This window comes from Trichosurus vulpecula, chromosome 3, assembly GCF_011100635.1.
Source record: "Trichosurus vulpecula isolate mTriVul1 chromosome 3, mTriVul1.pri, whole genome shotgun sequence".
NCBI lineage: Eukaryota > Metazoa > Chordata > Mammalia > Diprotodontia > Phalangeridae > Trichosurus > Trichosurus vulpecula.
The window spans coordinates 289056139-289081745 of NC_050575.1; the positions used below are offsets into that span (position 1 = coordinate 289056139).

Genomic DNA, 25607 nt, shown 5'->3' on the forward strand with positions numbered 1-25607 from the left:
GTATGTTCTTCCTAAAACAAAGCAGGAAATGGACCTGGACGCCGTTTTGTTTATACCACCCCTCCCCCTGCAGGAGGCCTCTCTTACAACATCCCTGCTAGGTCAATGTCATCCCATTAGACCTCTAGTGATAAGCAAAACAGGCCATTAAAAAATTATTCCAAAGCTCTTGCTTTCATTAAGCTAAAGCCTACCACCTAGTTAACTTTTGTCGCTTCTCCTCCAGAAACGCTTTCCCTCTCCAATCTTTGCATTCTCATTTTACAGTCCCACCTTGGTGTCAAAATTAACTATCTTCAATATCTCCCTTATTTATGGTGAAATGACAGAACTAGAGGGAGTTTTCAATTGAATTTTGTAAAAATCAGAATCAGGTTTATTCGGATACTTAATTACATAGGGTTACACTGAATTCATGAGTCTCCCATGCTTTAAAAAGAGTGCTCCTGATTGTAGCACTTATGAGAATACCCAGAATGTAAAACTCAGCTTGCAAGCAAATTAAATAATACACTGAGAATCCCATGTACAGTAACAACGAAGAGCCACATTCATTCAAACAATAGCTGTGCTGTCCCCACCTTGGCCATTTCCTTTTCCTGAAAAGCACAACGAATCTGAGTCTTTTCTGTGGCCCCTTTCGTGCCTTAATTCGGCTACAAGAGCAAGACGAAAGCTCAGGACGCAGCTCTCTTTAAGTTCATCCAAACGGACTTTTTCAGTCCCTGACTCATCTTGACGTCATCCCAGTCTAATTTGGTGTCTGGCACCTCATCTTCAGGCTCAGGGTCTTTTCTAACTGCTCCCTGAGGAGAGGCGACAACTATGGGCAGAGGACCACATTCCTCCCGGAACTCGACGACATGAAGGCTTTGCCTCTCGGCCAGCTGCTGATGAGTTTCCTATGCAAAACAAAAAAGGAAGAGAAAGACAAAGTCGAGAAGGCTGAAACTCTGAAGGACTTAAATGTGAACAGGCTAATGTTGTTACTAGTGAAGTATTAAGTTTCATGTGCTTGAAACTATAATAAGTTTATCGTTCCATATACAATCATCTTTTTTTGTTCTTTGTGTACTGAAAGGTTCATGTTTGTTGATGACTGAGTTCCTAAGAAAAAAGAATATAAATATTCATGTGAAGGAAACTCCCACAAACAAGATGAAACTCAGCAGCCAAGTACCACTACAATGTTTTAAAGTACTGTGTTTTTCACGACAGGGAAACCTTGACTTTGAGATATCCTTCTATCCTGGATGCAGGCTAGATGGGCAAGGTCTGGTAAAGACTCAAAAATGAGGAGGGGAGTGAGTGCCTGTGTATTTGGGTGTGACTACAGTCCAAATCCTGATAGTTTGGTATTTAGGTTTCTCCTTTCCTTTACTGTGGCATGTTGGGGTAATTTTGTTAAAAAATAAAAACAAAAACAGAGAGTACAGCCACAGTTACTGAAGAGTCAACAAGAAAAATAACACCCTTATCATTAAAGTCCTTGTCTCTGTCAAATGGTTCAATATCAAAAATGGATACGGTTTTGCTAATGACAATGAGATGAAAGATGCATTGCCATCTGCTTTATCAGTACACGCAAAGGACCCCTTAGCCCTAAGCCCTGAGCTGCAGCTGAAATCTCCTGTATATGCTGTCTCCCCCATCAGAATGTGAGCTCCTTGAGAGCAGGGATCATCTTGCTTTTCGGTTTGTAACTACAGCATTTAGCAAGTGCTCAATAAATATTTGCTGAACTGAATTAAATGAACCGCCATGTAGTTTCCCAATCAGCAGATACAAACAGCACAACTACTGTCATGGGAGATCTAAGACAGTTTCTGATGTTAACAACACCAGCTAGCATTTATGTTGTTCATTAAGATTTGCAAACACGTCATCTGATCCTCACAAACCCATGGACTATTATTGCCATTTCACAGATAGGAGGTCAAGCAGCTTGCTTAGCTAGTAAGGGTCTGAAGCAGGATTCATGTTTTCCTGACTGGCAGCATAATGTACGTAGTAGGAGGCGTCTGGGTTTCAAGGCAGAAGCCCTGGATCAGTCCAACTGATGCCTGCTAGCTGCATTGCCAAGAGTAAGTCACAACCTTGCTGGATCTCAATTTCCTTATCTGAAAAATGGGACCAAGAACTGCACTATCTACCCCACCACATCTCTGTGAATATCGAATGGCGGGCACCGGGGCTGCACAAACCCCAAATCACTACATACCAACACATCAGACTTGGAGACAGGAAGATGGGGAATCAAACCCTAGCTCAGAGAATAGCTGTTTGACCCTGGGCAAACCTCTAACACCTCTGAGTCTCAGCTGCTTCATCTGCAGAATGAGGATTATTATAGAATCTACCTTACAGAATTAGGGTCAGGTTCAAATGAGAATGTATGCAAAGTGCCTGGAAATGTTACCATGTATGGGCCAGGTATTATTGTGATTAAGTGTTTAGTGGTGACTTCTCTAGTCTTCAGTGAAATGTGGCCTCAGGAAGGTAACAGGGAAATTCGATTTCTTCAAAAGACATAGACAACAGCATTTGAGAAATCGAAGAAAAATAAAGCTGCACTAAAACTTATAGAACTTACTGCAGAGCTACCAAGAGTGGCAAGTCCTCAGCTGGGTCCCTCAGGTCTAGAGTTCAAGCAGCATTTTAAAAAATACACAGTGGAAGGTCACTCTGGCAACTTTACTACTAGAAAGGCTGTGTTGTTTATATTTGTGGATGATTTGTTGAAATCATAACAAAAAAGAATTTTTTAAAGTACACACACATACACACTCAGGGAACATAATGAATGTTTAAGAGTAAAGATTCTCTTTACAAGGTTTGCTGGAGAAGTCCAAAGACTTTACTTACATTTGCTAAGAGTCAATGGAACAGGCCTCCCCACTAAACTATTTAATATGTTAAATGTAGATAACAGTCCCAAGAACCAGTTTTACTATTTAAAGTAAAGCTGGCTTCCTTTTCTTGTACTTGCAAGTTATACTAATGAAAGAGGAAAAGGAAAGTCTGGCCAAAAGGATCCAAGGGATTTTTCCTTCTGGAGCAAATAAACACCCACAGCTCACCCCAAAACAAAAGAAACCTCCCTCAAATGGCAGACTCTATAGTATTTTGTGATCATTCCATGAAGCATCTATTTAGGTCTATCTGTATGGGTGTAACTAACGATTTGGTATTTGGGTACACAGTATTAGGCTGAGAACACAAGACTATTTTATTCTATTTTATTTTTTGGCGGGAGGAAGACAGGGCAATTGGGGTTAAGTGACGTGCTCGAGGTCACACAGCTAGTAAGTATCAAGTATCTGAGGCCAAATTTGAATTCAGGTCCTACTGATTCCAGGGCCAGTGCTCTATTCATTGCACCACCTAGCTGCCCTGACAAGACCATTTTAAATAATTGTAAATATACAGGAACATTTTGACTTTTAATTTTTATTTTGATTCAGCCCAGTGAAGGGTGACCATTGGCATGGGGTCTCCCAAAGGACAGCCGTCCTTCTTGTAGAACAGAACAGAGTTGGGGGGGGGGGTTGTGGTTATTAGCTAAGCGACTGGGCCAGGGCCACACTGTGTGCATCAGAGGATGCACTTGCAGGCAAACATTCCTGACTCCGGCCAGCTCTCCATCCACTAGACCAAGCTGCAGAGCCCCTTCTAAGCTCTAATACCTTCTTATGAGGTAACAGCACTTTGTTCTAGAAGGGACCCCAAAAGTCATCTAGCCCAACCCCCTCGTTTTATAGATGAGGAAACAAAGTCCAGAGAAGTTTAGTGATTTGTCCAAGGCTGAAACACAGTAATACCACTGTCACTGAGTTTATTAGCAATCTGCTGGCCAGAACCGTGGTGAGAAATAAAGGATGACAAGCTAAGTGCAAAAGGTTGTCATTTCAGAGTTAAAATAAATATGTACTGAAAGGTCTGCCTCCCCAAAAGTCATCTCTCATAGCAAAAGAACTGCTTGCCATTTTACTTAAAAGCGTTGGTCAATTTAGACTGACCAAGGGAAACAAATACTGGAGTATGACATTTAACTGAGTGTTCACTTCATGAATGCCAATAACGGCGGCTGAACATTATGGCCTCCCTGAATGATACTGAAAACAATGAATACGATCCAAATTTTTCAAACCATATTAATATCATATGCAATATCTACCTGTTTTGATAATGCATGGAAGACTCCTTTGGTTACATTAATTAAATTGACAGATCCAGTAACCTTTGCATACAAATCTTTAATTCCAATTAGTTTACAAATTGTAATAATGGCTCGATGACAACGAAGACCATGACCTGGAAAAAAGGAGAAAATAACAGAAAATATTTACACACAAAATGGTACATCTCTACACAAATTGAAAAGCTTTTGCAAAAACAAAAGCAATGAACTTAGAATTAGAAGGGAAAAAATTAATGGGGGGGGCTCCATATGAGGCCTATTAGTCGGTGGGGAAGATCTTATACCCCCCATTAACATAACAACTGACTAAGAGAATGAAACCTATAAATGACTGATGGTATCTCCAAGGAGTTCAGCAGGATTTCCTACCACTGCTCCCAAGACTGCTGTAGAAAGCAGCATTAGCAGCCAATGCGCTGTAGTCAGCTTTAGGGTCAGCTGGGTCAGCTTTAGGGTTCTAGTCATTCATATGCTCTAAAGGCAGTAAACAGCTTTGTGAAAAGGCACCATACTACAATGGCAAAAGCAGTGGATTTGGAGTTAAGAGGACCTAGGTTCAAATACTGATTCTATTTACTACCTGTGTGCCCTTAGGCAAGTCACTTAATCCCTCTGGCCTCAGTTTCCTCATCTGTAAAACTGGAGGACTGAACTAGATTTCTCTAAGATACCCTGAAACTCCAGATTTATGACTGAAATAGAGAAGATAGCAAACCTTCAGGAATGGAATATTTTAAGCTACAGATGAAATTGTAATATTCAAATATATAAAGGCCTAAATCTTAAAGTCCAAATATGAAAATAAGTATTTTTTAAATGACAAAATAAATGGTTTTTGCTGGGTATAGTTTTTTAAAATTGGAATTTAAAAGATGTAATTAAGGCAATAAAGCACATTCTACTTCAATTATTTTCCATTTCTCTACTGAAACTGCTCCAAGTTATATAATCCATAAAGTACTGTTTACTGATGCTCACTAAAAAAGACTTCAGGATTTATATATCAACATTAAGATGAAAGTCCTTCCCTGACACCAGTCACACCTCTTTGACAGCTGATACAGACAAAACATGAGTCATTGTGACCAACCTGGTGATGAACTTTTTTTCCTCACACAACAGACCCAGAGTGTGTCACCTGGAGCCTCTGCAGCTGTTGTGCCCTGTCCCCTGGTTTACCCTCCATCTTGCCCCAGCTTGCCCCACTGTTTGTGCTCCCATCTCCACGGAAGTCAGTTTGTGTTTTTTTCCCTTTAAATACCCTGACCCTACTCCTGCTCAGGGCTGTTCGATTTGAGTCCTCACTCCGAAGTCGCGTGCCTGAAGAAATCCACATCCAAATTTATATCCGGGTCTCGCTCGCTTTTTTTCAGCATAACACAGCGAGGCCCTTCACTCTCATGGCCTTTGAGAACTTGGGGTCATTCCAAGTCACAATATAATTACTCCACAGAAAGCAATGAGGTTGAGGATAGAACTCTACTTCCTATTCTCCCAAGCCCATCTATCCATTTAACTGTTGTCTCTACTTCTATAACACATCTTCTCAGACCCTAACTTAGAATTACATCTTTAATATTTTTGGCAGTCATGGCTCTATACAATAATCCATAGCTTGAAATCATCCTTTATTATCTTCCAAGTCTCATACTTTCTTATTTTTTATTTAAAGTGTGTTTTTGTGGGGGTTGAGGGAGCTTGGTTGTTGTTGTTTTTTGGGGTGGGAGGTTGAGAGAAATGTGAATAAAAAAATGGAATTTGGGTTCTATCAAAATTTATCCCAGATTGGCCACAGGCAACATTGTACAACTCAGATTTGTTATTTCATTTCCAAGAACCTCCATTTTACCCCTCAAAGTCAATCATTTCTTAAATACCTCTGGGCTGCTTCTTCATCTTGATATGTGTTCTCTTAAATGTTAAAGAAATATCATGGTAAACTAGAGGAACAAAAACAGATAAGAGAGGAATTAGACGGGAGTCTACAGCACCTATACCAAAGATAAAAAGTAAATGGTTGCAGCAGCTTAGCCTTACAAATACTGACTTATGCACTTACCCAGTGTCATTAAATATTTATGAGCCAACTACTGAATGTCAATTTCTTTTATTCAGTTAACTACTACAGAAAGGAGTTAGGGAGACTGATAAATTTTGACAATTTACTTTTAAACAGAATAATATAAAAATAATAACTCACCAATAAACACACAAATAGATTAGGACATGAAGGTACACATCTATCTACCACAGAGGTATGTTAAATTGCATTGTGTGGGTCTGTTTAGGAAATTGCTCACAGACACGGATGTCATATTTAACAATTAAAGTGGGGGGGAGGTGTAGGGGAGAGAAGAGACTGAGAAGGAACAGTCAGACTCTAGGAGAAAAACCAAGGGAGAGTAATATGGAGAGATCTCAGAGAAGGTGGCCAAGAGTGTCAGATGCTGCAGAGAATCCAAAAAGGAAGAGGACAGAGAAAAAAAAAAAAAAACTAAGAGATCACTGGTAACTTTAGAGAACCATCTCAGCTGAGTGATGAGGTTGGAAACTATACTGCAAAGGGTTAAAAAATGAGTGAGAAGAGAGGAAGCAGAAGCAGCTAAAATATATAGCTTTTTCTGGGGGTCTGAATGAAAAGGAGAGATATAGGATGATGAAAAAAATCAGTCAGTTGGTCAACAAGCATTTGTTAGATACTTACTATGTGCTAGGCACTGGTACTAAGGACAAAAGTTCCTGCCTTCAAAAAGTCCAAATTCTAATTTCTTACTCAGCAATCATGAGCAGCTGGCAAAGACAGAGCAAATGCCAAGTACATGACAGGCATTCAATAGATACCATTAGCACAAACCATTCCAATGATATTAACTGAAAGAGGATTCTACCTCAACAGTAATGTCAAACAAGAAATCTTATCTAATAATTGCATATAATCCTGCATAATCTTTATAATAAAAATTATAATGTGTAAGTATGAAAGGCTGGTAATACATACTTGTGTGGTCTTCATATCTTTCTACGTAATGCAAATAATGAATTGCTCTATTCTTTGCCTAAAAGAGAACAAGAAAAAAATTAGATTTTGTTATAATTCGTTTCCTCAAAGTCATTTTTATAAATTAGCAACTTCATCTCTTTAAATGTGCTTATTATAAAACTTTTGAAACAGCTATTAATGTAACAAATATAATGACCTTTCTACTAAGTCCACCACATAAGCCTTGCATAAAAGTTAATGGTCATTAGAGTGTCTAACCAATGGGGCTGTAATTCCTTAAGTATTCAAAAAAAGAAGAAATCTACATACTTTTCTAAAAGCATTGACCCGATCAGGGGCTTTCCCAACAGCAAAACCTATACGAAAAAAAGCAAAAACATTAATGAAGAGATACATTCTCAGCAAACACAAATAGCTTTCACTTCATTCCATGGTTCAAACTATGCATGATAATGAAACATATTATCACCCAAATGCTTCATTGTTCTACTCTAAAGGAACAATATAGAAAATGTGGGATGCCTAGGCCTTTGTGTGTGTAGGATTATGCAAATGCTGAATATTTTTTGAATATCAAACTTGAACTAAAATATTTAGGTTATTATGATATTAGGTTAGAGGCATAAAATTATTTTCCATGAATCAACAGATACTCTCAAACTAAGACATTAGATGTGGACATCTGATATATCAGAAGAGGATCATAAATGTTGAAAGAAATACATATACATATATTCAGAAAAACCATGATTAACCAGAACCCTCATATGGAATTCAACCTAGGTTAACCAGAAAATAAAATGAAACATCTTTGAGTTGCTAATTTGTATTTTACTGTGGTATCCAAAAAGCAGCAATAAAAACTAAGATAAATCTTTTTGTCTGTGAGAAATAAGTAATGGGGAGGATGATAAAGTCTGACAAAGAGAATTTTAAAATTCAATCACACATAGCAAAAGGTATTTTAAAATCAGTTTTTGATCAATGTGTAAAAACTGAAACTTTTAATTTTTACAAATCTCAAAATGCCATAATTCTATGCTATAATTATGTAAAAGGTGAGAATCAAACTTTTTTTTAAAAAGGAAGAAATATGTGGTCTGGTAAAAAAAAAAAAAGCTGCCTTAGTATTTAAAAATGAAAAACATATTTTCAGGAAAATTTGTAGCATGGAACACTTTGATTACTCTTATAAGGGGCAAGGACAAATAGTACTGAAGGTCTGAAACAGTTAAAAAAAACAACTGATAAACCATCATGCTTCCCAGAGCATCGGTCACAAATGGCCATTTCCCAGCTCTGAGGGTCTGACGTGGCATCTTCAGACTATACTCACCTGCAGCTCCTTTTCCATTCCCCACTACCACAAGGACCCGCACTGACTTCTTCCTTCCTTCTTTTGCTGTCATATTAAAAACATTTCTTACCTGAAAAACAAAAGGCTTCGTGATCGCAGTGCTTGGGACATGCCATGGTCAGGCCTGCGCTTTGAGAACGCTCTGAGCATGGATTAGAGCAGGCAGAGACATGAGGCGGGAAGGGCCCAAGACGTTCTTTAGGTACTCTACTATCTGAGCATGCCTCCTCAATCTTGCACTTGTGATGTCCACTTTCTTTTAGCCCAAGTATAAAACTTTACATCTACCCCTGTGGAATTTCATCTTACTAGATTCTGCCTGACGTTCTAGCCTGTCAAGAATCCTGACTCCGCCATCCAATATGGCAGCTCTCCCCCACAGTTTTGTGTTATCAACATATTTGATAAACAGACTGTCTATGGTATCCTCAGGAGTCGGACAATGTATATTCAAGCTTACCCATGAGGCCTCTGGCAAATCACTCACCTTCCTTGGACCGGAGTTTTCTCATCTGTAAAATGGAGTTACCAACAAGAAGCTGGCCTCCACGTTCCCTTACAGCTCTAGACCTTTAACCCTATGATTATATGTTAAACAGCACAGGGCCATGAAGACACCTGCAGTGCCCAATGGTGCTTTCTAACCATTAAGGACTACTCTTTGGGTCTGCTCAAACAGCTCAGAATACATCAAATCATACTTTTCTGGCATATGTTTTTCCATCTTTCCCAAAAAATAGCATTAGAGACTTTATCAAATGTTTTGCTACAACCTAGATAAACTATAACCATAGCATTTCCCTGATCTATAGGTTTAAGGTCACTGGTATTTAATAATAGTAATAATAGTTAACATTTACATAGTGCCTACCATGTGCCAGGTACTGTGCCTGCCAAGTATTTTACAGATATCATCTCATTTGATCCTCACAATAACCCTGGGAGGTCGGTGCTATTATTATGTCCACTTTGTAGATGAGGAAACTGAGGCAAAAAAAAAAGGGTAAAAGACTTGCCCAGAGTCATCCAGCTAGTAAATATCTGAGACCAAGTCTGAACTTAGGTCTTCCTGACTCTGAGCCTGGTGTTCTATCTACGCTGCCATCCAGATGCCTAGGCTGCATTTACTTTGCAGATTCTGCTCTCTTCTCTTTTCAAAAAATGGGGACATCCACCGTTCTCTGCTCCTGAAGTACCTCTCCTATTGTCCACCGTCTTTACCACTCACAGTGATACAGCACTCACATCCACAGCTTCTTTCAGTTTAACTGGCTGGCCCAGATAAGTAACTTGAATTTATCAAGAGGCATACATGTATACTTACTATCTCCTTGCTTAAAGTTGGAAGGGAACACTAATTCTCACTTTAGCTTAGGAAAAATGGAATATATTATCCCAAATCTACATACAGCATTATCTTTAGAGTTATCAATCAGAAAAAAAAATTCAATCATTGAAATTAGTTTCAATTTCACTTAATTTACCTCCCTCATCCCAGAAAAATCAACCTATCAGATATTTTACTAAAACATTGGGATTAAAACTTCACTACTCTATAATTATAGAGGGCATGGCGGAAAGACTCTTGTATCTGAGGTCAGAGGACCTAGGTTTGACTTTTGGTTCTGCCACCTACTTCCTGAGTGACACTCCTCTCCTCTCCCTCCCCCCAGTGTTCTCCCAGTCCATTGCAGCTGCTCTGGCTTCACTTTCCACCCTTCCCAATCTCGATCCCAGTTAAACCAGCTCCAACTGTACACCATCCTCTAGTCTCCCATACCTTACCGCTCTGTCTCATCACCACTCTTACCTGTTGAATGGTGCTTGAGAAAGTCGCACAACTACACTGACTGGGCACATGAAAAGTTTTGGGGATCTTGGCTTCATTAGGCCCTAACTAAAGCGCACTTGTCCTTCTGCTCTTATCACACCTCCCATTGCAGCTATTCCAAGTTTTATCTTCTCTCAATCCTCCTACACCCCCTCAGGAGAGGGCTTTGCCAAAGACTTTAGAGAGTGAAGCCACCATCTGTCACACGCTCACTCTCCTCTATTTTTCATCTCAACACCCCTTAACATCATCCCTCATTCTCCTTTACTTTTGTCTCCTCACTAAAGCTGTTGATCTTATTCCCTCTCATCTCATCCTGAAGACTACCCTCACAATCATCCTCTCTTTCCCTTACCTTCCAATTCTTTCCAATCTGCTGGTTTCTTCCTTGTAACCTATAAAAACAACCACACATCTAATCTTAATTCTTTTTCTGAAGAACAGTCGTTAGATCCACCATTTCCGCTATTATTTCTCCCAACTCTGAGAAAAAGCTAACTATACTCATTTTTCTCTACATCCTCTATTCTCACTAACTTCTTTCTTGTCCCCTCAAAATCTGACTTTCAGCTTCACCCCTCAACTGAAAATCCTCTCTCCAAAGTTACCTCAACTCTTCCCTTCCCCCCACTTCTCCCCCATCATATCTAAACAGGTGCCACGGCCTACTGAATTTACTTCCACTGTATCTCTTCCATCTGTTCCTTCTCCTGTACTGACGTGGCCACCTCTTGCCTAGAATGTACAAGAGCCTCCCCTCTCCAATGTATCTAGTGCTGGGCCTAGAGTCAGGGGAATGAGTTCGAATCTGGCCTCAGACACTTACCAGCTATGTGCCTCAGTTTTTTTAACAGTAAAATTTTGAGGATAACAACAGCACCGACCGTGAATGGCTGTTTTGAGGATCAAATGAGATAATATTTGTAAAGAGCTTACTTAGCATGGTGCCCGGCACACAGAAAGCGATATAGAAATGAGCATTCCCTTCCTTCTCTCTTCCTATCCTCAACACAGCTGCCAAGCTGATATTCCTAAAGCATAACTGACCATGTCACTGCCTTGTCAGAGAGCTCCCTTGTGCTGCTAGGATGAAATGCAAACCAGAGACCATACAAGCTAGCTTCTGCCTACCCCTAGGGACTCCACTACACATCACCAACACTTCACAAACTCAGCGGGTCAGGGCAGCTGGCCTACTTACTGTCCCTCATCCACAACATCCTGTCTTTTTGTGCAACCTCACAGAGGCCAATGCCCTACCTGGAAAGCAGCCTCTCTTCCCTTCTGCCTCTTGGGACTCCTCGTTTCCTTCAAAGCCCAGCCACATCCCAGCTCCTCCACAAGGCCTTTCCTAATCCTTCTGGGGCTCGTGTTCTAGCTCCAAAATAACCTTGTACATACTGTGTGTTTATTTATATATGTGTCATTTTCCCCAATTCTCCTTGAAGGCAAAAATTGGGTCATTGTAGCCTCAGATGCTTAGCCTAGTGGCTGGTACACAGCTGAGGCTTTAAAAATGCTTGACAAATAAAAGCTTACCTCGAGTATTCTGGTATCAAAATCTTCATAAGTTTCTGTTGAGATAAAAGAAGACATTTATATAAATTTGCTCATATAGTTTGTACTCTAAATCATTATTCCTACCAGGCACCTCTCTTAAAAACCCCCAGTAAGACCAGTTGTAGCAGCCAGGGTCCCTCAGAGTCCTGAGGACATTCTCCTCCCTGTCTGGTCCAACCAACAGATTTCTTTGATCTAGTGAGATGAGCTACACTCAGACAATGATTCCCTTATCTTTCTCCTATAACTAATAATAAACCTTTTTCTCCAACAAGCATACAACTCTATTTCATATAACCACCTGTGTTTAATGAATCTTTCTTTTCTTTATTCATATAATGAAATGCTGAATACAGCTTATGAAAGCTGCCCTAAAATATGTCTATAAAGAACCGCTATGAATAGAGCACCGGCCCTGGAGTCAGGAGGACCTGAGCTCAAATCCTGCCTCAGACACTTGACACACTTACTAGCTGTGTGACTTCGGGCAAGTCACTTAACCCCAATTGCCCTGCCTTCCCCCCTGCAAAAAAAAAAAAAAAAAAGAACCTCTTATGCCATTGTCATGGTCAATGCCATCCACCTTGCTATCTACCTGGCCAAATAAATGCTCCTTGATTTATTCTTAATTGACTTCTTACTGCTATTCTCTGACACCAACTTCAAGAACCCTGATTAGTGAGTACTGACACTATTGGATCTCCCCCAAACTCCACTACAATAATTACAAAAGAAATCGATAAGGCTGAAATAGCTATCTAAATGTTAAAAACATGTATAGACCCCAGATTAAAAACCTCTGATACTAAATTTGAAGTTTTAAATAATCTGAGGCAAGAGATTATAAAATACTAAGAACTAGAAGAGATCTCAGAGGTCATCTTAAATGTAAAATGCAATGCTTTTGCACATAGTAGGCACCTGGTAACTGCTTAAGGAACTGAACAAAGAAACAGAGAAACGTTAAATATAGGGTGAAGGGGAGAAAAATGCTAGACAGTCAGCTCTTAATTTAAAAATGTTTTTGGTGAAATATAGTCAGCACTAGCAAAAAGCATTTATTAAAAACACACTCCTCTGAACAAAAGCCTCAGATCACTGGAAGGAGCCTGAATGCCCTTTCTTACTACAGGGTAATGTACTTCAGAGCACCTGTATTGACCTCGATGTGGGTATCTCCTCCGTCAGTACAAACAAACCTACCCAGTCTTCTTATGCTATGCATTTTCTCCCTATGTTAACAGATTCTCACAGAGAACCATGCCCAACATGCCACACGTCTTCCTTTTGATCTTTTTATGTGTCAGGTGATCACCACCAGCCATCCCTCTCCCACCTCATTTTCTAGCTCTTCCTCAAATGTGTCTAAACATGGTACATTCAGGACAATCTATAAGGATAAAAAGGCATCAAATTTCAGTGGCTAGTTTTTGTTGTCATTTAAAAAGACCAGAGTCATCCCCACAAAAGCCTTCCTAAATTCTAAGAGGAGGGTTAAGATTTTATAAATTACCCCTTCAGGGACTGGTCAATACTGACTATAAACCAAAATGGCAGAATATATCCATTTACTGTGTTACTTACTAACTGTATGAACCTGGGCAAATAATTTAACTTCCCTAGACCTCAGTTTCCTCATCTTTAAAATGAGGAAGTAGGAGACGTTCTTTGAAAATTCTTCCAATCCTGAAATTCTCTGATGTATTCCCTGAACATATACCAAGTGAAGGGAGGCAATCTATTTAATAGGATCTATTTTAAAAGATATTCAAAACTGGCCAAGTATATTCAAGAGTTTTCTTACTGGTATGTGAGGTTCAACATCATAATTACTTTCTTAAAATGAAAATGAATGGATTTTGAAATTTCAGAAGTAAATACATTCCTCCAGTTAAAAAGGTAAACATATTCTATGACAAAAACAAAAAGAGAGATCATTACCTCCATTAGGACCAGGATCTGGGGGTCCTAAACTGACTCCTCCCCAAGAGCTTCCAGTCCAACCTCTCTCCCTTTTAATCTTCTTTTTTCTCTTTTTGTCCCACTCGTCTCTCTGATGGATCATTTCAGCCTGTATCTTTTCCTGTTCCTCTTTGCCTCTTTGGCCGACTCCTTGAACCATCCCATGTTTTAAAACAGGGGCATTCAAACCAGGCCAGAGAAAACCAGATCGTCCTTAAGGTAAGATAGAAAGAATTACTTGCCTTATAAGTAAAAATCTAGGTTTTAAAAAAAAAAAAACTGCTGTAGTAAATCAGTCAACCAATCCATCAAATATTTATTAAGTGCCTACTAGGTGCCAACTACCATGTGAGAAGTCAGGAATATAAATATAAAAGATGCAACAATTCCTATTCATGAAGAGCTTACATTTTAATGGGGAAGACAACACATACGACATAAATATAAAGTTAATAAATATGGATAAAGACAAGGTAATTAAAAATACAAGATCATTGGGAGGGAAGGCACAGCAGTTGGAGGAATTGGGAAAGGCTTTGTGCAGAAGATGGTCTTTGAGCTGCATCTTCAAGAAACTGGAACTCTGCAAGGCAAGGGAACCAAGGGATCACTGTTAACTCTGGAGAGAGTCATTTCAGTTGAGTGACGAGGAAGGATGTACATCATAGGCATGGATAACAGTTGGTGCGAAGACAGAGAAACAAGCTATAGAGTGTCTTGGAGAAGAACAGCAAGAAGGCCAATGTGACTGGATCCCAGAGAACAGGAAGAAGAGCAACAGCCACTGGAAAGACAAGTTGGGGCCAGGTTGCATAAAGCCTTAAAAGAAGAGCTTATATTCTAATCTGACGCAACAGGAAGTCACTGGAAATGTTTGAGTAGGGCAGCAACATGATCATAAGTGTACTTGAGAAAAATGACTTTGGCAGCAAATGTGTAAGATGGCCTGGAGTGAGGAGAGACCTGAGGCAGAGAGACAAGCTGAAAGCCTACTTCAATAGCCTAGGTGAGAGATGGTAAGAGCTGTGCAAGCATAGAGAAGGGGTCAGATTTGAGAGACATCAGGAAGGCAGGAATGGCAAGATCTGACAAATGATTGGCTACACAAGGGAAGGTGAGGAGTCCAAAATAATACAAAGGTTATGAACCTCGGAGGCTGGAATAGAGAGGTTTGGAAGGGAGAACAGATAGGCAGAAAGCTAATGAGTTCCGTTTTGATGGGTCAAGATTAAGGTATCTCCAGATCATACAGTTCTAACAGGCAACTAGTGGTGTGGTACTAAGGCTTAGGGAGAAAATGGGACTGGATCTATATGGTCCACACAGAGACGTTAAATCTATGGGAGCTGATGAAGTTAATGAGAAAGAGCATACAGAGAAAAAAGAGGACCTAGGTAGGAAGTCTGGGAACAACAGAGGCATGATATAGATGCAAAGGAGACAGAAAACGATCAATCACACGGGCAAAAGACAATCCAGGAGAGAGGAATGTTAGGAAAACCCAACAGAGGAGCATATCCAGGAGATGGAAAAGCAGTATCAAATGTAGCAGACAGGTCGAGAAGGAGTTAAGACTGAGAAAAGACCATCAAAACGAGGAATTGAGAGAGCATAGGTAAGTCTGAAGAGCTGTTTCAGTTGAGTGATGAGGTTAGAAGCCAGACAGCAAATGAGTGAGGAGAGGTTGAGACAGGAAAGAAGATAAGGGGAGTAAAACAGACATCACACTGAAACAAGATCAAGTGCTCCCCTCTCCTCTTACAACAGCCCCAGGATCCCTGGGCTTAATGAGCAATGTTATTCCCTTTCCCTATGTTTGGCAAAGGTTTCTAGATCCCATGCATCAAACAACCAGACTATATGCAAAACACATTGGCAGACACAGCTCTTGTCCTAAACAGCTCACATTCTGCTACAGAGACACGGAAACAAAGATACAGACATCCCCAAATTCCATAACAGAGCCCACCCAGACTTTCTTTGGTTGGCTGACAAATGAACATGTCTCCACACAAAAAGGCACCAGCTTATTCAGAGCCCTTGAGCCCCATCTTCTCTCAGAGAGCTCAGGCAGCCTCCTCAAATCCTCAAGCTTTTTCGAGAGAACTGAGATGAGGGAAATGGCATCTCAGTGAGTGACAGTGTCCGCAATTTGGTTTCTTTAGGATCTAAATGAATATCAATAACATAAAAAGACAACTAAGCTTCTCTGATAAACAAATGTACCTTCACCAATAATCTGCCCCTTGTTTAGGTCCTTCTTCCTTTTTTTCTTGCTTCTTTTTCCTCTTCCTTTCCTTGCTCCAGCACCAGACTCAGCTAAGGCCCCTTTCCATAGCTCCTCTGCTGTCACTGCAAAAAAACAGGTTTCACAAGTTATGGACCATGGTCTCCTAGAAAACCAAAAGGTTGAAAGGGACCTCCAGGTCATATAATCAATTAACAATCATTTATTAAATGCCTACTATGGGCTAGGCACCCTGCTAGATGCTGAAGAGACAAAGATAAAAGTGAAATAGCCCTGCCTTACTTTCTACCCGGGGAGACGTACATACAAAAGCACGAAGAAAACATACATAAGATAACCTTGGATTTTATAAAGATCTTTAGTAAAAAGGGTTAAAACTAAGGGTATTCTGTTGAATGAAGTTTCCCAGAACACTGAGTGTACCACCCCGGCTTTGCCCCTCCCCTGGCACCACTATCCCAGAACCCATCAAAGATCCCTGAGCAGCAGGAAAAGCTGCCTGCACCAGGGGCTCCCTACCACACCACACCTTCCCTTCCCCAAGGCTGTCTGATTGCTCACAGGCCTTGAAAGACATGGGAGTCAACTCCATTCCTTCTGACAAGACCGAGCCTTCCCATCCCAGCCTCCATCCCCTGAGTCCACAGGGAATGTCACCAAAACTATTTATATAACCTAAGTATCTCTGGGCCACACCAGCCTCCCTACAGCTGTACCATTAGCTTTCCTTGATCAGTTGTACCCCAATTAAAATATGAAGTCCCTGAGGCGAGGACTGCTTTGCTTTTTCTGTATATATCTCTAGTACTTAGAGCAGTTATTTGGAATACAATAAAAGCTTTTTCATTCATACTAGCCAGCCAGTACTTTCCTAATATGTGATACCACTGATTTTTGGCACATTTATTTACAATCCTGATCTTCAAAGCAATCACGGTCTTTTATAAGCTGTTTACTCTACAACCACATTCTCTATTCCACTGTCCAAATGAGTAATACCAGAAAGTTCATATCATGCTTGTCACATTTGTTTGAATTTTAAGAGATCCTTTATATTAACTACATGCACAGGATGCCTACTGATTTCTGGTCCTCAAATCTTTACTCTCTGTCCTGTTATGAATTCCTTGAGTCTAAAACCTTGTATGGATACTCCCTCCTGAATGACAAGTTCCTATCTTACCTTTTCTAAATTAACATGCTGTGTATAATGGAAGAGGAAAAAGAACATGTTTGGAACCAGACTGCTACCATTTAAAACTATTTCTTTTATGTGTGGCTTGTCAATTAAATGAACACATATTAAGTGCTGACTATGTCTACACTAGATTTAATAAGAATATGCTATCCAATTCATAACACCTGATGATTTCAGAGACCAGAAGATGAACCAGGTTACACTCCTGGTCAGCCACTGCGTAGAATACAATAAAGAGGGTACAACCAGACTTGCCTTTTAGGAGAGACAGCGGCATTCGGTAGAAAGAACTCAGGATTTGGAATCCAAGCCTGGACACCAATCCTAGCTCTCTCTATAACCTGTGGGACTACAAGCAAGTCATCTAACCTCTCTGGGCTTCAGTTTCCTCATGTGCAAAACAGAGGTCCCTCTGAAATCCTATGATAGATTACTTTTAGCAATGAAGAGATTTTTAAAAGCCAGGAAGTTGGCCTCTTTGTGGTACAAAGCTATGTATTTGGTATATGATACTGAAGGCTCAACAGCTCCAGTGGACTAGCTCCTAATGGAGCACGACTTTCAGTCCTTACCTTGGGCTGCACAAATATTATTTCAGTTATGCCAGAGACTCTGAAGGAAATTCTGAAATAAAATGACCCAAATTCAAGAAAATTGTTTTTAAAATGTGTTTCCTCAACTAACTATACAATCACTATATAGACTACGCAAGAGATATATACCTTGAAAAATCTGAATCATCACAGAGAAGGCAATTAATGGGACATCATAAAGTGCCCTTCAACTACAGTTTTTTAACTTGAAATGAGAAGTCTAAGAAGGGATTTATGATGCATTAGCACCAGGAAAGTCAGTTTTTGAAAGGTATATATATTTGCTCACTACCTTCTCCTTGGGACTCCTTAATGGAGAGTGAGGAGTCTGTGCTGCCTCCCTTCCATTCCTTCTCAGCCCAGCAGACCACCACACACCTTCATCATGCACAAATGGACTTCTATCCATGTTGGCCAGGCCTATGTTCAGACTGGTCAAGCCTGCCAAGAGCCATAGCTCCCCAGACATGGTATCCAGACTGATGATCAGATGCCAAGTGACAAAACCACTGGGGAAGAAATTATTCCTTAAATACCTTCTTTGAGGCAGCTAGGTGGTACAGTGAGTAGAGCACTCACCCTGGAGTCAGGAGGACCCAGGTTCAAATCCAGCTTCAAGACACTTGACACACTTACTAGCTGTGTAACCTTAGGCAAGTATCACTTAACCCCAACTGCCCTACCTTCCCTCCTCCTCCAAAAAAAAAATACCTTCTTCAGTGAAACAGGCAAGCATTGTCCTTGGGTAGCATTTAGAGACCTGGAACACCTTGTCACTGGTGAAGTTCTGAACCATCAGATTTTCCACTCTAAGCAGCTCATCACCAAGAAGGAAGAGACCTATGCTGGTGAGCAATACACTATTGGCAAGGAAACCACCAAGCTGCTTTGGTCAGGTCTCTGAAGCTTGATCAGTGAGTGCATGGATCTTCAAGGCTTCTTGTTTCTCCACAGCTTGGTTGGTGGGACTGATTCCAACTCTGCAGACAGCCACTGATTATGGCAAGAAGTCAAAGCTGGAGATGCTCATTTACCCAGTGCATCAGGTTTCTACAATTGTAGTTGCATCTTATAACTCCATTCTAAACACTCGCGTCCCCCTCAGAGAACTGTGATTGTGCCTTCGTGGTAGACAGTGAGGTCACTGATATCTATACCAGAAACCTGGACACTGAATGCCCAACCTACGCTAATCACTTTAGTAGCCAAAATGTGTCCTCTCTATCACTGCCTCTCTCCAGTCTGATGGTACCCTGAATGCTGATCTGGTAGAATTTCAGACCAACTTGGTACTCAATCTGCACATCACTTTCCTCTGCCTACGTATGCCCCAGTGACATCCGCTGAGAAAGTCTACTATAAGCAGCTGATTATAATTCAGAGATCACTAATGCTCCCCTTAAGCCAGTCAACAAGACAGTGAAGCATGGCTTTCAATTATGGTGAATACATAGCTTACTGCTTGTCGTACCATGGTTCCCAAAGACTTCAATGCTGCCACTATCACTACCAAGACTAAGTGCAACATCCAGTTTGTGGATTGGTACCCAACTGACTTCAAGTTTGGCATCAATTATTAACCTCGTATTGTAGCTCCTGATGGTGACCAAGATACAGGGCGGGACATATGTATGCTTGACCAACTCGACTGCAGCTGCTGAGGCCTTGGCTCACCTGGACCACATCTGACCCAATGTATGTCAAGCATGCTTTTGTTCATTAGCATGTAGGGAAAGAGATGTAGAAAAGAGAGTTTTCTCAGGTATATAAAGAGAGAGCTGCTGTAGAGGATTATAAGAAGGGTGGTGTAGCTAGCTAAAGGGGAAGATGAAGGTGAGAAACACAAATTTGCATATTATCTTTTTCATACTAGTTCTGCCTTTTTTGTACCATGAAAATGTCCTCTGTGATCACTAAATATCAACAAAAGGATATTTCCCCAAAAGAGGTACATTTTGGTTGACAGAAAAAAAAAAACTCAGAAAATAACTGTGTTTAGATCTACATTTTACATCATGACAAAAAGTTAACCCCCTGCATTTTACAACAATATTACTTGTTGTCTTCTTCATATACTATAAAAACTTTTAGTTGCTATTATGTTCATGAATTAATTTGCTTTGATAACTAATAATTTAAAGTATTAAGAATAATTTTATTTTAGTATTTAAAATATGTTAAACAACACTGAGGTGTTATCCTGATATTCATCCCAATTCCAAATCTAAAATTCTATCCTAATTGAAATGAAAGCCACTTTACAATAATTATTCCCTTCACTATCTCCTGTCACTGATTAACCTAATTTTCATTCACTCAGAAGGTGGAGGCATGGTATAGGGTAAAGAACTCCTGAGTGAGAAGATGGGAGTGTGAGTCCTAGATCCCTCCATTTCAATTGTCTGACCTTAGATTAAGTCACTTCAATTCTTCGAGACTACTTTCTCTCAATGATAGGGTTGAGTTCTCTGGTTGCAATTTTTTTTAAGTTGCAGATTTTTTTGAAAATCAACTTCTTATATTCTACTTACCAAAATGAATAAAACTGAGAAACCTAACAGATATGACACTTAAATCCGACTCAAAGATTAACTTCCAATTTATATATTCCACATTCAAATACAGGAAGCACATCCATGACACCTACTCTGAATTTGTTCTGAAGTTGTCAGTGGCAGATTACAACCACATCAACATTTGATACCCATTAACTAAAAGTTTACCTCATGTGCAGGTAGCATTAAATAATCACTATGCAGTGTCAGTTATCAAAACCACTTAGTGGTTGGGGTGAGGCAGCAATGGATCAGACCATATAAAAGAGTCAGAAATAAAGGAAAACAACAGCCTAGTGTTCAATAAACTAGAAAACAGAAATTACTTATGAAAGAACTCATTAGTTGATAAAAATTGCTATTAAAATGAGTAAACGGTTTGGTAGAAATTAGACCAGCACCTTATATCTTCTTCCATAATACATTCTAAATGGATATGTGACCTTAATATTAAATGGAATACTACCAACAAATTAGAGAGACAGATCAAATACCTCTGAGACATAGGCAGGAAATGTATTCTCAACCAAGCAAAGGATAGAGGCAATTACAAAAGACAAAAGATAGATAACTTTGATTACACGAGACTGTAAGGCACAAACAAAACTAATGTACACAGGATAAAAAGGGAAATGGTGGAATAGGAAAAAAATCTTTGAATCAAATTTCTCTGAAAAGGGTTTGGTAGAAAAGCCACATAAACAATTAACAGATATACACATAAAATCAAAAGCCATTCTCCACAGATAAGTAGTCAAATGATATGAACAAACTTTTCAAAAAAAGAACTGAAAACTATTAACAATCAAATGAAAGAATGTTCCAAATGACTAACATAAAAACGCAACTCAAAACAATGCTGAGGTTTCACCTCACACCCTGTAAATTGGCAAGGATAACAGAAGATGGACATAGTCAAAGTTGGAGGGACTGTGGGAAGATAATAAGCACACGGATGCATTGTTGGTGGAGCTGTGAATCAGTACAAACGTTCTGGAAAACAATTTGGAAATATGCAAACAAAGTGACCCTCTGACCCAGAGATTTCATGACTAGACAAACTCCAAGGAGGCCATCAGTAAAAAGAAAGTTCCCATACACACCAAAATATTCATAGCAACACTTTTTGTGGTAGCAAAGAACTGGAAACAAAGTAGATGCCCACTGACTAGGGAATAGTAAACAAAAGTACATTCTTTTGCTTAACTGTCTTGGGAGAAGATACTCTCTATGAAGGTTTATTCAGGGGTCTTGGGTGAAGCATCTTATGTCAAACTATACGATAATTTTTTTTTTCAAATAAAGACATACAAAGGAGGCACAAGTGATCAATTAGTAAAGTTATTGCCTTACAACTAAGGTTTTAGTTCTCCTAGCACCCACTATGGCAAGGTATTCTTTGGGCAATATTTTTGAAGGCAACAAACCAACAAGTCTTTATTTTCCTTAAAGTGTTCTATATTAACATAGCTTCAATCCCAATTTCACACAAAGGCAATGAAAGACCTTTCTAGTGATTTGTGACTAATGCTATCTCTCCCAAGAGGTTAGCTTTAACACAAAAAAGGCCTCATGGCACCATGGGAACCAATTTACTTGGCCAGGTTATTTCCTGAGGAAATTACTTCAAAGTGACTCCAGGTTCTAAAATAGGGCAGAAACCATCTACTAATATCTGGAGAGCCCCAGAAAAGCCGGGGCTTGTCCCTTGATCCAGAATACCTCCCATTTTTCTTGGCTTCAGTTTTATCCTAACATATCCCTGGTTCTTCATTGCCACTTCTAGACCATTATTCTGATAGCATCATTCAATAACTCCTGCAATTGATGTCATTCATTTATGCAAATCCTCTTCACATCCTGATTATCATATTCCTCCTCCCTACCAGCTGACCTAAAATACCAAGAAGCCCAAATTATTAAGTCATGACATTTTTTTTCTTTAAAGGAAGACTTCTTATAGCTACTCCAGCTGAGTGAGTTTTAGGAGTTCAAAACTGGAGAATCCAGTACCCAGAGCTCACGATGATCCAGACTACTCAGTGCTTAAGGAAGCAGGAAGCTCAGAGACTCAAGAAATTCAGATATCCAGAGCATTCCGAACTTGTTAAAAGGAAAACACCAGCACCCAGAGCAGAGTCCTTCTTGGGCAGGACATGTTTATGATCTGATTCCCAGGAATTCAAAGAACCCATGTAAAAAAAGACTCCTCACACCTCCCTGCTGCCCGTAATCACATACTGACTTGCGTTATCATTATAAGTATACTTCATTTGTCTATTTCTTTCCTATCCCAACTCTTCTCGCTTATTCTTTCAAGTTAACTATCACAGCACCTCCTAGTTTTTACAAAAACTGGAAATAGAACAAGGATATTCATCCTCCTATATGGTTCTAACAATGAAAAGAGGCATGGTAGATTTTGACTAAAGCATTGGTGCTCCAAATTTCTCCGCATACCTAAACTATCTTACCCTTCTCTTAAGAACCCAGGACTCTTCCTTTGCACTTCTAGAGAAAATAAATGATCTGAAACAACTGCACCAAAGCTGTGCTTAAGGTTTGCTAAGAGCCTCTCACATACTTTTCCAACAACCTAGCCATGCAGACTTTGTCACCTGTCAATGCACTCTTCGGCATCCAAATGGATCGTAAGCATAGGTTTAAACAAATAACCCCAAAGTGAGACAATTAAAGAAGAGCTAAGACCTAGAAAATCTTATTTTTCATACTCTTATTAAATTCTCAGTTTTTACATATTATTTGTTATACTTACATTTGGTGAAGAAACTGTAGTGTCTGTGTTGCTGTCCTATCGATCTGCTAGGAGCAGAAATACAACACTGAGTCTGGAGGGCGTGGGCCAAATTGGTATAATTATGATGACTCCTGGGTCCTTGCAGCAAAAAACTGCCTATAGAGAGAACAAAACCTTTATCGAAGCATTCTACAACTGTTAATATTGTCAATGAAAAATGTTAAAACCGGATGACCTTATATAACCCTGACTGTCCATATAATTCTTTTGTATAGCTCCAGTGTAACAGTGCACACAAATAATACCTTAAATAATAATTTTCAATGATGAAGCTAATATAGTCAAGTATTTGTGAAAGATGTATGGACAAGATAGGAAAATGAGTACCAGGCTATCAGCCTGAAACTAGGCAGCATTTTCTAAATCTGTGGGACTCTCCAGACCTCAAGCTCTACTAAGGGCCTCCCAGTTAAGATCCTGCACATCCTACAGGAGCCCAGCTCTCACAAACATACTGCAGAAAAGATATGCAAAGAGCACTTGGATGAATAAATATCAATAAATCCAAAGAGGGATTAAGGAAGCATCTTTCTGCAGCCCAAGACTACACAAAAAAGACAGCTAGAAGAAGCCTCCTGGCAATGGGAAAGGGATTCTGTCAGAAAAGTCCACACCAGGCAGGGTAAACAAGTGAGGAGCCTGCTGGTGTTCAACCCAAAGAGCCTCTAGGGCAATCTGAAGCCTGCAGCTTTCTGTACCTAGGCAAAGAAAGGGCTACTGCTCAAAGAACTTGATCGCTCTGACCAAGCAGGTAAGACCTGTGACAACAGCCTCCAAACCAAAGTCCAAAACACTCTGAACTGAGATACTCCAGAAGGTCCTGACCAAAACACTCTGAACTAGAATGACTGAGGATGGCTGGAAACCTGCCAACTTTCTGAGAACAATCACACCAGTGGAAGTGGAAGCCAATGGCAGGACTCCAGATAATAAAAACTAAGAGCAAATAGGGCCTGATCATCTAAGGGAACCGAAGAGGCATAAATTATTCCTAATACAAAGTACCAAATCAAAGACTGAGATTGAAGATATAAAAAACCAGGATACACTGAAGACTATAAAGAAATATTATGGGTCTAAAGATGCCCAAGATAACCCCAGATAAATAGGGAAACTCCACAATAGCTACAAGGAGAACCACAAAGAAAAGGGGGAGTTGGTTATACATACTATAAGAGTACCCACAAGAAAGAAGAGACAAAAAAAAAAGAAATTGTAAATAGAATCAAATTTACAAGAATACAGGTCATTCCCCAATTGACAAATGGTCAAAGGATATGAACATGCAGTTTTCAAAGGAAGAAATTAAAGATATCTATAAGCATATGAAAAATGCTCTAAATGACTACTGATTAGAGAGATGCAAATCAAAACAACTCTGAGGTACCACATCACACCCTCAGATTGGCTAACATGACAAAACAAGAAAATGATAAATGTTGGAGAAGATATAGGAAAGTTGGAACACTAATTCATTGTTGGTGGAGCTGTGAGCTGCTCCAACCATCCTGGACAGCAATTTGGAACTATGCCCAAAGGGCTATAAAAATGTGCATACCTTTTGACCCAGCAATACCGCTTGTAGGTCTGTATCCCAAAGACATCATAAAAATGGGAAAAGGCCCCACATGTACAAAAAAATCAATTGGGGAATGGCTGAAAAAGTTGTGGTATATGAATGTAATGGAATACTATTGTGCTATAAGAAATGATGAGCAGGCAGACTTCAGAAAAACCTGGAAAGACCTATATGAGCTGATGCTGAGCGAAGTGAGCAAAACCAGGAGAACATTGTACACAGTAACAGCCACAGTGTGCAATGACTGATTTTAATAGACTTAGCTCTTCTCAGCAATGTAAGGACCTAAAACAATTCCAAAGGACTCATGACAGAAAATGCCATCTACATTCAGAAAGAGAGCTATGAAGTCAGAATGCAGAGCAAAGCAGACTATTTTCTGTTTGGTTTTGTTTTTCTTTCTCATGGTTTCTCCCATTCACTATAATTCTTCTATGAAATATAACTAATTGAAAACGAGTTTTAATAGGAATGTATGTGTAGAGACCATAGCAGATTGCATGCTGTCTTGGGGAGGGAGGGGGAAAAAATTTAAAACTTATGGAAGTGAATGTTGAAAACTAAAAATAAATTAATTTAAAAAAAAGAAATTGTAAATGAACTAAACAATCTGGAGGAAAGAACTAGAAGAATAAATAGCTTAAAACAGAAAGTGGAAAAATTCATGCAAGTAACAGACTCCCTGAAAATCAGAATGGACCATA

The 25607-nt window shown here is 39.6% G+C and overlaps 1 protein-coding gene across 1 annotated transcript in view; it reads right to left on the reverse strand.

Annotated features, from left to right (window-relative positions):
* Positions 1–348: 348 nt before the first annotated feature.
* Positions 349–25607, reverse strand: part of MRPS5 (mitochondrial ribosomal protein S5) — a 31687-nt gene continuing 6428 nt past the window's right edge. The window contains exons 3-12 of the mRNA XM_036752703.1: positions 23283–23420; positions 16139–16264; positions 13892–14125; positions 11930–11964; positions 8539–8629; positions 7512–7558; positions 7200–7257; positions 6079–6141; positions 4178–4314; positions 349–902 (exon numbers count right to left, since the gene is read on the reverse strand). Of these exons, the coding sequence (XP_036608598.1) occupies positions 678–902; positions 4178–4314; positions 6079–6141; positions 7200–7257; positions 7512–7558; positions 8539–8629; positions 11930–11964; positions 13892–14125; positions 16139–16264; positions 23283–23420 (1154 nt within the window). The 3' untranslated portion in view covers positions 349–677. The remainder of the gene's footprint in view (positions 903–4177; positions 4315–6078; positions 6142–7199; positions 7258–7511; positions 7559–8538; positions 8630–11929; positions 11965–13891; positions 14126–16138; positions 16265–23282; positions 23421–25607) is intronic.